The sequence below is a fragment of the Sciurus carolinensis genome, chromosome 17 (assembly GCF_902686445.1).
Source record: "Sciurus carolinensis chromosome 17, mSciCar1.2, whole genome shotgun sequence".
NCBI classification, from domain to species: domain Eukaryota; kingdom Metazoa; phylum Chordata; class Mammalia; order Rodentia; family Sciuridae; genus Sciurus; species Sciurus carolinensis.
Window position 1 is genome coordinate 62480434 of NC_062229.1, and position 13397 is coordinate 62493830.

At 44.3% G+C, this 13397-nt stretch overlaps 1 protein-coding gene across 2 annotated transcripts in view; it reads right to left on the reverse strand.

The window, feature by feature from the left end:
• Thoc7 (THO complex subunit 7) overlaps positions 1 to 13113 on the reverse strand; it is an 18784-nt gene extending 5671 nt beyond the window's left edge. The window contains exons 1-2 of one of the 2 annotated variants that reach the window (XR_007105663.1): positions 12439 to 13113; positions 298 to 415 (exon numbers count right to left, since the gene is read on the reverse strand). Coding sequence is in view for 1 of the 2 variants with exons in the window: in XM_047530552.1 (XP_047386508.1) it covers positions 298 to 415; positions 12439 to 12457 (137 nt within the window). In the remaining variant the exon portion in view is untranslated. The remainder of the gene's footprint in view (positions 1 to 297; positions 416 to 12438) is intronic. The other variant, XM_047530552.1, reaches the window with a different exon arrangement.
• Positions 13114 to 13397: the final 284 nt, after the last annotated feature.

Genomic DNA, 13397 nt, shown 5'->3' on the forward strand with positions numbered 1-13397 from the left:
AACTTTATTAATAAAGGAAAAAAGTTTCATTTAGATTATCTTGTCCTATTAAATACTTATCAGCTAAAAGTGATCAAATTAATGAGCCTGAATTTAAAATTTATTTCTTCTTTTACCTACTTTCTACATGTTTGTTTCATAAGGCCTCCAAAGAAAAGTAGGAAAAAAAAATCTCCTTTGGATGAGTTAAGAGGTGACTCAACTGTACAGTTCAAGGTGAATGAAAACTTGAAATACTAACAGGACCTTATTAAAATGACATCGGGACACTGGCAAAGATACAACTAAAATTAATACCCTTCTTCTTGGGATCCAGAGTTGCACCACTTAATGAAACTTTTCACTAGCAAATTAATTCTTCGATCATCTCCAGCACCATCTCCATCAATGAGGAGACGCTTCCGTATCACTTCATCTAGAGGAAAGAAAGGTAAAGTGAATTAAAATGACCATTTGGCTCTTAGTAACTTTGTAGGACAAATAACCAATATCACTACTCAGATGCTCACTGAAAAAATAATTATTGAAATGTCAATGTGCTTAACGCTACTGAATTGTGCACTTAAAAATGGCTAATATCCCACTTCTCAGTACATACCCAAAGGACTTAAAATCAGCATACTACAGTGATGCAGCCACATCAATCTTTATAGCAGTTCAATTCACAACAGTTAAGCTATGGAACCAACCTAGGTGCCCTTCAACAGATGAATGGATAAAGAAAATGTGGTATTGATACATAATGGAATATTACTCAGCCATAAAGAAGAACGAAATTATGGCATTTGCTATAAATGGATGGATATGGAGACATCATGGTAAGTGAAATAAGCCAATCCCAAAAAACAAAGGCAGAATGTTCTCTCTGAGATATAGATGCTCTTAACAAGTGATGGAGGGAAGAATAACCTTCAGTGGATTAGACAAGGGGGAAAGAGGAGAAGGGAGTGGGGGATGGAAATGGGAAAGAGTAGAATGAATGGGACATCACTTTCCCATGTTCATATATGAACACACGACCAGTGAAACTCCACACCATGTCCAACCACAAGAATGGGAAGCTACACTCCATGTATGTATGATGTGTTAAAATACACTCTACTGCCATGTATATATAAAAAGAACAAATAAAAAATGTCTAAAATGGTAAATTCTATGACATGTATCTTACAAATATATATAAATTTTTTTAAAAGGTGTGATTTTTCTATTGTGTTTCAAGGTATCACAGGTAGAGTAAAAATCTTCAGGTACAATAAATAAGTAACCAAGAAAATAAATTCTTGGATAACTTTTTTTGAAAAAAACAAAAACCTGTCCAGTCAGGCAGCATGACACATGCTTATAATACCAGCAACTCAGGAGGCTGAGGCAGGAGAATGAAAAGTTCAAAGCCAGCCTCAGGAATTTAGTGAGGCCCTAAGCAACTCAGGAAGACCCTGTCTCTAAACAAAATATAAAAAGGGCTGGGGATGTGGCTCAGTGCTTAAGTGCCCCTGGGTTCAATCCCCGGTACCAAAAAAACAAACCAAAAAAAAACCCAAAAAAAACAAAAAACAGACCAACCCCATCCAGAGAGATGGTAGTCAGGAATGTTCACACATATTTGGCTACTGGAAGGCACTGGTAAAGGAGAAGATAGAGTACAGAAGATTTAAAAATGGCAGACTAGGACAAGAAAATGAGAAATAGGTCAGAGAAAAGGGAGTGAATTTATTAAATAAAAGCAGGATGTAGTTATCTCATCTTAAGCTCCCCATGAGGATTTTTTTTTTTTTTTTTTTTTTTTTTTTTTAACGAGACTCTCATTTTGCCCCAAGGAAAAATAGAAAAGCAGTACAGATGACAGTGACTATAACAAGTGGGGTTCCAACCTGCCTGCCTGGCAGCCCTAAGCTCTTGTTCGTGCCAGGATCATAACAAAAAAGGCAACTGGAAACCACAATAAAGTATCATTTTCCATTAGACTGGCAAAGACCCAAAACTGACAGTTAAAAGGGCTGGCAAGGGTGTTGGGAACTACACTTATATACACTGATAGGATGTAAACTGTTACACTCTTTTAGGGTCCCTGGATATAACAATCAAAATGAAGAGTGCACACACCTTTCTGACTCCATAATTTTAATTGTAGGAATTGATGCTTTAAAAATATGTGCACCCCCAAACACAAAAAGATATAAAGGGCTGTTCATAGTGGTGCTGTTTGTAGTTGAAATATTGCGAACCTAAATATTCACTAGGAAGACACTGGTTCAATTACAAAATGTTCACATAAGCGTATACAGCCAAAAGAATAGCACTGGAGTCTCTGCTGATGCCAAGAAATCAAGTATTGGTTAAGTAAAATGAAAACATGTGCAGAGAAGCTGTCATTATGTGTAGAATGTGGGGGTTGCGAGTGTGTGTGTGTGTGTGTGTGTGTGTGTGTGTGTATGTACATCACACCTGCATGAGTGTATTCAGAAAATACCTTTGGACAGATTCATAAAAAATTGGTAATAGTGAGTCAGGTACAGTGACACAGGCTTGTAATGTCAGCAGCTTGGGAGGCTGAGGCAGGAGGATCGCAGGTTCAAAGCCAGTCCCAGCAACTTAAGAGAGGCCCTAAGCAACTGAGTGAGACCTGTCTCCAAATAAAACATAAGAAAGGGTAGGGATGTGGCTCAGAGGTTAAGTGCCACTGGGTCAATCTCTGGTAGAAACCCCTAAAAAACCTGGTGATAATGGTTACTTCAGATGAGAGGGACTTACACCTAAGAGGTGAGAAAAAAATGTAATTCCTTACATGCCACTGCACAAGAATTTTGTTTGCTTATTTTGGAGGGTTTTGGCTTCCTTTTTAACCAAATGCGTTTTTTAAAAATAAGTTTTTAAAGTGTAAATAATTCCTGGAGAGCCTGCGTGATGAATCAACAGCAAAATCTTTAAACAATAGTTCCTGTGTGTAGGCAGGAGGATTTCTGAGCACAGGTGCAGCGGAGATAAAACTTTGGAAGGCAGATGACTCGAGTTTTAAAATATATTGTGGTAGCATCAGACATACATTTTTAGAATGGGGTTTGGTTCTCAGACACGGCTTTGAAAGACTGCTCAAGCTACAGATTCATCAGGTGTTTTAATTTTACATCCTAAAAATATAAAGTAATGCTTTTGGTTTTTAACCACCAACAATGTTATTTGAAGAGACTGAGAAAAATTAAAGATCTCAAAGAGATTAAAATGCAAAAGATTTTTTTTTTTTTTTAAATTACCAATGCTTCAACTTTTTAAATGAAAGGAGCCATACACAGTAGCAAGAACATCTATAATCCCAGCAGCTGGGGAGGCTGGGCAGGAGGATCCAAAGTTCAAAGTCAACCTCAGCAACTTCTCAGTAACTCAGCAAGACCCTGTCTCTAAAGAAAATATCAAAAAGGACTGGGGATGTGGCTCAGTGGTTCTGCATCTCTGGGTTCAACCCCTGGTACCAAGAAATTTTAAACTAAATTAAAAAAAAAAAAAAAAAAAAAGGATACGTCTACAGGGTGAGCTACTCCAGCAGTATTGAATTTCTTTGTCTTACTTATTTCTGCTCTTTTCAATTCCTGTCGCCTCCCTTCTTCCCAGATGCCTGGGCCTTATACCTAATATTGAGGACAACGGGTTTTGAATGTAAATGCATATTCAGGAAACAGGCAGAAAACATATGAGGGAAACTGAGCGGGGGTGGGGGGTGAGCGACCTGAGGGGGAAGCTACCTGAGGAAAAGTCAGCTATAAGATCTGATTTTTCAAGTTTGGTAACTTAACTAAAAATGCTGAAACACATTTTGTGATCCTTCCAGCTATCTATTTAAGATCTGTGCATTTCTATATATATAATACCCAGTTAGAAAAGTTTCCGCAAAACATCTAGAATAATACTGTTCAGGTCAAATAAACCATGTCTCCAGGCTGCTCTCTTCTTCCCTACCTGGGAGAAAGGTTCACGAGGGCCAGTACTATGTCTGGTTCATCCCGTTTCCTCCTAAGCCTCTCACACTATGCCTGATACGTTCAAATGTTCAATAAATATTCTTAAATTAGATTTGTGGTGCCTGCACTGGACCATCTGCTTTCTAAAGAGCTTTGTCTCAACCAACCACTAACAAGGGCTAGCAGGCAACCATCTTATTTTCATTTCCACACTACTTGTATAATAGACATGAGTATCTGATCAATCAGATGTATCCACAAGGTATCCCAGTAAATTCTGAGGATGTGAAATAAAGACCTGAGCCCTTTTATTGTCACTGGAGAAACAGCACACATAGGAATACACATCCAGGGACGCTGGGGTTGTTAAATGAGTGCCACAGCAGAGATCAGGAGCACAGCTTCCTTTGGCTTGGGGAAATCGGAGGAGGCTGAATCTGAGTTGCTGTTTTTTGGTACCAGGGATTGCACTCAGGGGTGCTTACCCATTGAGCCACATCCCAGCCCTTTTCAGTTCTCATTTTGAGTCAGGGTCTTGCTAAGTTGCTTAAGGCCTTGCTAAATTGCTGAGGCTGGCTTTGCGCTTGTGATCATCCTGCCTCAGCCTCTGGAGCCCTGTATGCTACTGTGCTCAGAATTGCTCTTTTAACACTTACAAATCATCAATCAGAAAAACTGAAGGGCATTTTACTAATTCTGTTGAAATTTCAAAGAACTCCAATAACCCCAGATATACTTAAGCAATATGACATAGGATCATGCGTTGGAACACTATAATAACAAAATACTAGAAGTCCATATTAAATAGGGGAAAAATTAAGCACATTTTGGAACCTGAGGCAGTACTCTGAAGCTATAAGGAAAAAAACAATGAGGAAGCACTCCAGGTATTGATATATAGATCATTTAAGATAACATTATAAGGTGAAGAACAGTATTACAATATTCTCTTTCAAATACAAATGGGGGGAGATGAGAACATATATGTGCTTATATTTGCTTAGATACCCTGGAATGACATATAAGAAACTAATAACAGGGGTTACCAAGAGAGGGGGTAGTGTAAGTGGGTAGACAGTGGGTGAGAAGTAGACAGACAGACCTGAAATGAGAAAATATCTTTTTGTTTTTTAAACCACAGGACTACTCAAAATCTGTTAGTTTTCTTTTGCTTTCTTTTTTTGGAACTGGAAATTGAATCTGGAGGTACTCAACCACTGAGATACATCCCTGGCCCTTTTATCTACAGACAGGGTTTTGCTGAGTTGCTTATAGCCTCACTAAGTTGCTGAGGCTGGTTTTGAACTCCTGCAGCCTCCCAAGCCACTGAGATGACAGGCATGTGACACCTTGCTTAACTAGCTGTTGTTTTTAAAAGAAAAAAGTTGAAGTCCTTTCCCTTCACCCCAGACAGGGAGAAAGCTGTGAGCTCCAGCATTAGCATGAGAACAAGAGAGTGGTTCTGGGGCCTGAGTATAGAACACCAGGAAGACTGGATGGAGGAAGTCAACTAGTGGGACCGGACATCATAAAGGCGGTTAGGGGTGGAACTTGGAGAGTGCACACTAATAAATGCCATACTACTAAATGCAGACTTTGCTGGTAGGTAACTGGGAGTTGCTAAAAATTCACGGGCAGAATTTTCTAGAAGGATCAAGCTGAGAACAGTGTACAAAATGGACTGCAACTGGGAAAATCCCAGAAGCAGGAAGGCTAGGGCTTACAAAGCACAGGTTGCTAGGAGCTAACATGACCTAAACTAAAAGGAGAGATTAGAATCACAGGTCTTGAAGGCAGGTTAGGACTAGGCAGAGACTTGGTTAGGAAGAGGCAGGGGCCAATGGCAACGCTGGGGTAGCTTCAGCAGGAGTGTGGAAGACCAGCTATGGCAAGGCAGGGGATTCCCTGTACAGGAGCTCACAGGCCCTCCTCCCACATTGGTCAGATCCCTCTTTAGTCTGGGCACACCTCCTCAGACTACCCCCTGGGTTACAAATCAAAAATTGGAGCCAATGTCTGCTTACTCACCTAGTATTTGCTTTGTGCATGCACATAAGATCAACACTTAATATCATCTGTAAAATGGGAATTAAACCATGTACGGTTGTGAAACTTCATGGTATATGAAAGGGCACAATGCCAGTTCACAGTAGAAAAAAGCAAAAAAAAAAAATTATCCTTATCTTTAGGTCCAATTTAATCGACTTCTTTCATCCAAAAATGTTGAATATCAAAGGTATATACAGATGTAGTTATACATCTATGTAGATATATAGCATGCATTTATGCATACAGAATTTTCCCCAATTATGACTTTTCACAAATTTGCTTCTGCCTCAAACTTACTCCAAGGTTACACATTTCTGCCTTAAACTTGTATTGATAGCGGCAGTATTACCAAAATAACATGCATAAAGTGCAGAGCACAATTCCAAAACAAAATAAAACAAAAAGGTGCAGCCCCAGTTTGAGAGTAGCCTCTATTATTTTTTAAATTTAGAGTTTCTAATACAAATGGCATAAGCTTTATGATTTTTAATGACACTGTTGCTATTGTTAATGATGCTTTAACAATCAGGTCCGTGCTGAACACATCTAAAGCATGTCTTGTCTGCTATACACACTGACTTCATGAATTATCATGCATGACACCTTCTGTAAGCAATATGATTGCTTACATTAGTAATTCTGGGGGGCCGTGGTTCACCCTGTAAAAACAGTAAAGATGGCTTGGAAGTTATGACTGATATTAAATTAAGATGAGGCGAGACTAATGCCATGCAAAAACGTTTGTAAGATTCCTGTTAGATTCATCATTGGATCAGCATCATTCATGAGCTATTAAGATGAATTATACATGGCTTGTTTGTTAAGATTCCTTATGGCAAAATAACTCCAGGTCCCTCCTTTCAAGAAGTTTAAAATCATTAAAGTAATTTTTAAGGTCAACAATATTAAAAAGACACACAAAAGGTGGGTGGAAAGAACAATAAATAAGATGGTTTGATTCTTCCATGTAAATAACTGGTCTCTCTTGAGATCCTTAGGACCAATCTAAATACATTGCTGATGCCAAAGTAAATTTACCAAACCAAAATTATTTTTTAAAAATTTTTCAAAAAGCAAAAAACAGCATTGGGACCTTTTGTTTTTCTGTCTAAATGTTTAGAATATGATGCATCTCAAGAGTGAAGTGCCAACCTTGTTTTGAAAACCTATTTATTTTGGTTAAAGAAACATTAACTAGTTGAAGTGCATCAGTTATCCTTTTGCTGGAGCAGTGGACTATGGAATAAGTTGGATGAATCTACTGTCACTGTTGGAAAAAGAAAGGGACTCCTGTTTTTACCCCACCAATGTCTAATTAACACTGGATCAGCAACTGATATAAGAATAACTGCAACAGCAAACACTTAAATGGTGTTCATCCACTTCTTGGTGAACATAAATCCCGTTTGTCTCCTTTCACTCTGAAAAGTGTCCTGGCTTGGGTAATAAATTAAATGGTCACTTGATTTCAAAGTGCTTTACATGTATTATCACACTTCATCCTTGAAACAACCCCATAAAGTGCATGCTATTATCTTCCTTTTATAGATGATTGGTGTCACCTCTGCATTCATAAGAAAATATACACAATTACATTATTAAATGGTTATAATGCAGTTCCATTACTGTCATATTGTTTATAGGCATATTAAAATCATTATTTCAAATTTTAACAAGCATATATCCATGCATTATACTTTTCAGATTAAAAAAATATATACATAGTCAAAACCAACAAGCTCTTTTAAATGGAATGCAGAGCCGTATCTGACCCTACACCCCTTCTCTTCTCCCATCTGTTGCTCTGGCATAGCAATGTATCTACCTAATGTTCTCTGTACTGCAAAAAGTGCTTTTGAAATGATTTCTAACAGGGTACCAACACTGTTTAACACCCTTTAAATTAACACCTCCAAGATACAAACTGTTAACATAGTTTAAATTAACAGTGACAACATCTAAACTATTTTCTCTGTTAGCCTAAATGCTATAGTGACATCAGGGGAGGGAGAGAGAATGAAGGACTTTGTCACTAACTCTCTAGGACTTCCACTTTTCATCTATAAAATGACAAAGCTCCCAGCAGCTTGGGAAACTGAGGCAGGAGGATCGTGAGTTCAAAGCCAGCAACTTAGTGAGGACCTAAGCAACTCAACGAGATCCTGTCTCTAAATAAAATATAAAAAAGGGCTGGGGACGTGACTCAGTGATTAGGTCACTGAGTTACCTTGGATTCAAACCCCCCCCCCCCGGGGGGGCAAAATGACAATGCTGGTGATAATATCTATAGTCCAGTATTTACAGATGGCAACATAGTGCCTCTCCTTCCCTCAGAAGCAATGCTCTTCCTCAAATTAGGTGCAGAAATAAAGTGCTTCTGGATATGCAGACCCATATGTAAGGATTACATGGGGACACTGCTAACCAGGTACCTCACATTTTTAAAAGATTAATGATCCTTACTTTTTTTTTGTACTCAGGATTGAATCCAGGGGCTCTTCAGCACTAAGCCACATCCCCAGGCTCTTTTTATTTTTTTGAGACAGGGTCTCACTAAGTCCCTTAGGGCCTCACTAAGTTGCTGAGGCTTGGAACTTGTGTTCCTCCTGGCTCAGCCTCTGCTGTACCCAGCTCACACTGGCTTTCATCAAAGCTCCAGGGACAAGTACTGGTCCTTCTCTAAGAGTTTTTCAGAATATCAAAAACTTCCACTGCACACGGTCCTCTACGCTGCCATCACTAACCCAAGCCCATGTCCTTCACATCAAATACTTTGTGTTGGCCTACAGCTTCCGTTCTGGGCTTTCTAGAATCCACTTGCTACACAGCAACAGAGAATATCTAAAAGATGAAGTGGATCACTAACTCTCCCACTTAAAGACCTCCAAGCATTGCCAAGTGCCCAGAGGGCAATTCAGTCTTTCCATAGCCTAGATAGTTCATGAGCTCCAATTGCCCCTCTTTGACATCATGTTCCCTGGGTCCAACCTCAATTGGCCTTCCTCCTTTTCACCCAAAAGGTAGTCTGTTTCCATCTCAGGTCTTTGCCTCTATCTGAAATACTTTCTTGGGTGCTTCATGAGGTTGATCCTTGCAGATCTCACTTTAAATATCAGCTTTCAGTGGGCTGGGGCGGTGGCTCAGTGGTAGAGCATTTGCCTGGCATGTGTGGGACCCTGGGTTCGAGCCTCAGCACCACATGTAAATACACCAATAAAATAAAGGCCTATCAACACCTGAAATCTTAAAATAAATAAATAAATAAAATCAGCTTTCAGAGACATCATACCTGATCATCCTATTTTATCCTAATTGTTGGCAGCTCCACCCCATTAGTCATAATTCTATCAAATTCATTCTCAAGATTTAAGTATGTTTCTTCTCAGAAATTATTTTATTTACTTATCTGATTGCATGCTATTACCTCTCTCCCTCAAGCAGAAGCCAAGGCCCTCCCTCCTCTGTTGCAACTAGCACACTGCACTGTGTCTAGAAGGTCTGAGATATTTATTTGTTGACTAATTACAAATATTACTCATTTCAGCTCATTTTTCTCCCCAAGAGCAGAAAAGACAGGGAAGAAAAATCTGGGCAGATTTAAAGATGGAGAAGGCCCAGATCTCATCATAGAAAAGTAGATGAGCGGTTAATAAAACAACTCATTTAATATGTATTGACCATTACTATGTACTGGACTCAATGCAAAGTCTTTTACAACTTTTACTGCATTTCATCTTCAAAACAACCCTCTTAGGTAGATTTCGCTACCTTCATTACAAAGAAAAAAATCAGGCTGGGGAGATAGCTCAGTTGGTAGACTGCTTGCCTTGCAAGCACAGGCCCTGGGTTCAATCCCCAGCACCACAAAAAACAAAAACAAAAACAAAAAAAAATCCAAAAAACAAAAAACATCTAAGGTTCAAAGAAGTTAATTAACCTGCCCAAGGTCAGACACTTTATATTAGTGACAGAGTGGGGACTGTCATGGTCTCAAGGATGTGGGGGGCACTTGACTGCAGTATATTTACTAGAACTCATCTTTTCCCATCTCCCACTTACAAAATACCACTCCTTTGGAGGGCTATTCTTCAACCAATACAGAAGTAGCTCTAGTAGGCACATGGTCACTCAGTCACTCTCCCCTTCCATGCACACTTGGACACTGAAGACCTGGCATTCTACCTCATACCTCCTGACCTGCCCACTTCTCTGCACTCCCTCTTGGTCAGTCCCATCCTGGTCCAAGCCCCATTACCTCTCACCTGGACCATCATGCAGGAGGTGAGGGACAGGATGAAATAACAGAGAAGAACAGGAACTCTGGAACCAGTCTGTCTGGTCTGGGGTCCAAGCTTTCTAACCTACTACCTGTGAGACTTTAGACAAACTACTTAATCTCTTTGGGTTCCAGTTTCATCTGTAAAGTGGGGACAATAATTAGAACACTGCCTGAAACCTAGTATAAGTACAATATAAATGTTAGTAAGGGGACAAGGAATTCACTTAGCACCTCACCTTCCCGTCCCAACATTCTTCACACAGTACAGTCAGTGGCGTGTGTGTGTGTGTAAATGCATTCTGGGGCTGAGGATGTAGCTCAGTGGTAGAGTGTTTGCCTAGCTTACACAAGACGCTGGGTTCCAACCCTAGCACAGTCAAAAAGTAAATAAATGTAAGAAAAGCAAATCTGATTACACCACCCCCAAAACAAAAAACATTTAATGGCTTCCCATTATCCTTAAAAATCAGTGACTCTTAATTTCCTAAATGGTAGCCAATAGTTGTCATTTTTTATTCCTTCCAATATTTTGGCCCTTGCCCAAGAGGTTTCCCAGCTGGAAACCCAGTACCTATTTATCCTTCAAAAAATGGGATTAAGTGTAACTTTTTCAGGGAGGTTTTCTAATCACCAGGAGTATATAAACAAATTATTCCAAAAGTTCCCAACCTTGTTCTCCCCATGTGGTAACATGTGTGACCCTTATGACTAATTACTCAATGTGACTTTCTCACTAGATTGTTACAAGGTCTTGCTTGTTGGTTCTAGGCTATAAACCCCAGCAAAGCCTAGCTAGCCCAAGCAGGATAAATATCTACGGAATGAACGAAATGGAACCTGGGTGGGAAGTGGTACAGGTCTGTAATCTCAGCCGCTCAGGAGGCTGAGGCAGGAGGATGGTGAGTTCAAAGCCAGCCTCAGCAACTTCGCAAGGACCTAAACAACTCTGGGAGACTCTCTCTAAATAAAATATAAAAAAGGGCTGGGGGTATGGCTCAGTGGTTAAGCACCCCGAGTTCAATTCCCCAGTAACAATAAAAAAAAAAAAAAAAAAAAAAAAAAAAAAAAAAAAAAAAGAGGAAGAAAAAGAAACTGGAATGAAACAAAGCTAAATTCCCCCATGAAGTCCCTGGGTCTTCAATTACCTTCAGTCTCCACTACTTCTTACCAGTCCACAAATTTGGACCTATCACCGTTCCCATTGCCATGAAGCCCGGGTCAGTCTTGGCTGTTCCCAAGCAGCCTCCTCACAAATACAAACACCACCAAGAGCCTTTCCTTCTCAGGTGCTCAAGCAGAGCTCCCCTCCTAACAGGAAACCTTCCTAGATTCTTCCTCCAGTTGCCCATCATACCTGTTCATCCTTCCCCAAAGTATTCTCTTATTTCTGCTCAGTCCATAGACCGTTCACCTTACAACTGCTCACAAAACCAGCCCTCCCAATCCACTCCAGCTGACGAACCACCCACCCCAACACACACACACACACACACACACACACACACACACACACACTTATTGTCCTCATGTCCTCATCTACCCCGGTGGCCTCATCCTACAAGGGCTCCACACCTTGTAAATCTCCCAGGTACACTTCCGATTGCCCCCTAGCCGCCCCATTCATTCACAACTACTCCTCTCGGACGGCGGCCCCAGGCCCCTCTGCCCACCCCGATCCTAAGGCCTTCCAGCGACCCACCCTACTGTCTGAGGGGCCCTTCCCAATCGGCCCAGAGGACCCTCCAGGTGTCACCCCCTGTAAGCAGACACAGGGTCCCCAGCTCCCGGAGCTCCGGCCCATCCCTGCAGCTCCCACAGGCCCTGCGGACCCCCAGCCGCCGTCACTCCCAACCCCGCGCGGCTCCTGGGACCTCCCTCCGGCACCCTCCGGAACCACGCGCCCGCGCTCCGCTCCCAGCCCTCGGGACCCCACGTGCGCCCGCAGCCCCCGAAGGTCCGCCCAGCACCCCCTCGCGGGGCCGCGCCCGGGAGTCGGCGCGGCTCCGAGGGAGGCGGCAGGCCGGGGGCGAAGGCCGGGAAGGCCCGGCGCCCCGGGGAGAGGCCGGGGCGACCGAGGGGCTCGGGGATGCGGCGGGGCGGCCGGGGGGCTCCCAGAAGCGGCCGGAGGCCGAGCGGGCCGGCGGCGGGCCTCACCGTCAGTCACGGCTCCCATGGCGTGCGCGGCGGCGGCGGCGGCGCAAGCCGAAGCGGCGGTTGGCGGCGGCGGAGGTCAAACTCCCACAATGCAGCCGGGTAAACAGCCATGGAGGAGGAGGCGGCGGCGCCCGCGGCCGCCCGCTCCGACGCCTGAGTCGCGCCGCGCCGCCGCCGCCGCCGCCGCCGCCGCGGGACCCGCGCGCCCCGCGCTCCCCGCACTCCCGGGGGACGGCCGCGGCCGGCGCGTGAGGGGGCGAGGCCAGGCGGCCGGCGGCGGCGGCTCCGGCTGCAGCCCCGGCCCCGCCGCCCCCCTGCCGCCCCCGCCCGGCCCACGCCCAGAGGCCGCCCGGGAGGCCGCCGCCAACCGCCAGGTGAGCTCGCCCGGGCGCCGCCGCGGCTGCGGGAGCGCGGGTCGGGGCCCCCGCGGCCTCCCGGGAAGGCGGCCGCGGCCCCTGCCGCCGCGCCGGGCCGCCGCAGCTGGGGAGGGCGCGCCGCCGGGGGTGGGGCGCGCGGCGCGGCGGGGCGCGGGGAGCGGGGCCGCGGGCCGCGGCGCGGGGTCCTGGCGAAGTTGGCGCCCGCGCGCGCTGGGGCGGGTCTCCGCGCGGGCGCTGGCGGCGGGAGCGGCCGGCCATGGAGGCAGGCCCCGGGTTCCAGGTCGCGCGGTTCGGGCCGCCGCGTCCGCCCCCTGGCTGCCTGGGCTCCGGCGGGTGCGGGAAAAAGGGCGAAAGAAACTTGGCGACCTCCTGGAGGAGTTCGCGGGGCGGCCCCGCGCGTGGTGCCCGCGGGCCTGCCCCCCGCCAGCCGGGGTCCCATCGGGGGTCGCGACGGGGTGCTCGCGTTTGATTTTGTCTTTGGTTTTTAAAAACCGTCTGTGCGACCGTCCCCGTGGTAAGGGGAAGTTGAGAGTGGAGGGGGAGGCGGTGGTGCTCGGTGCAGGACGCTACCCTGTGTGTGGA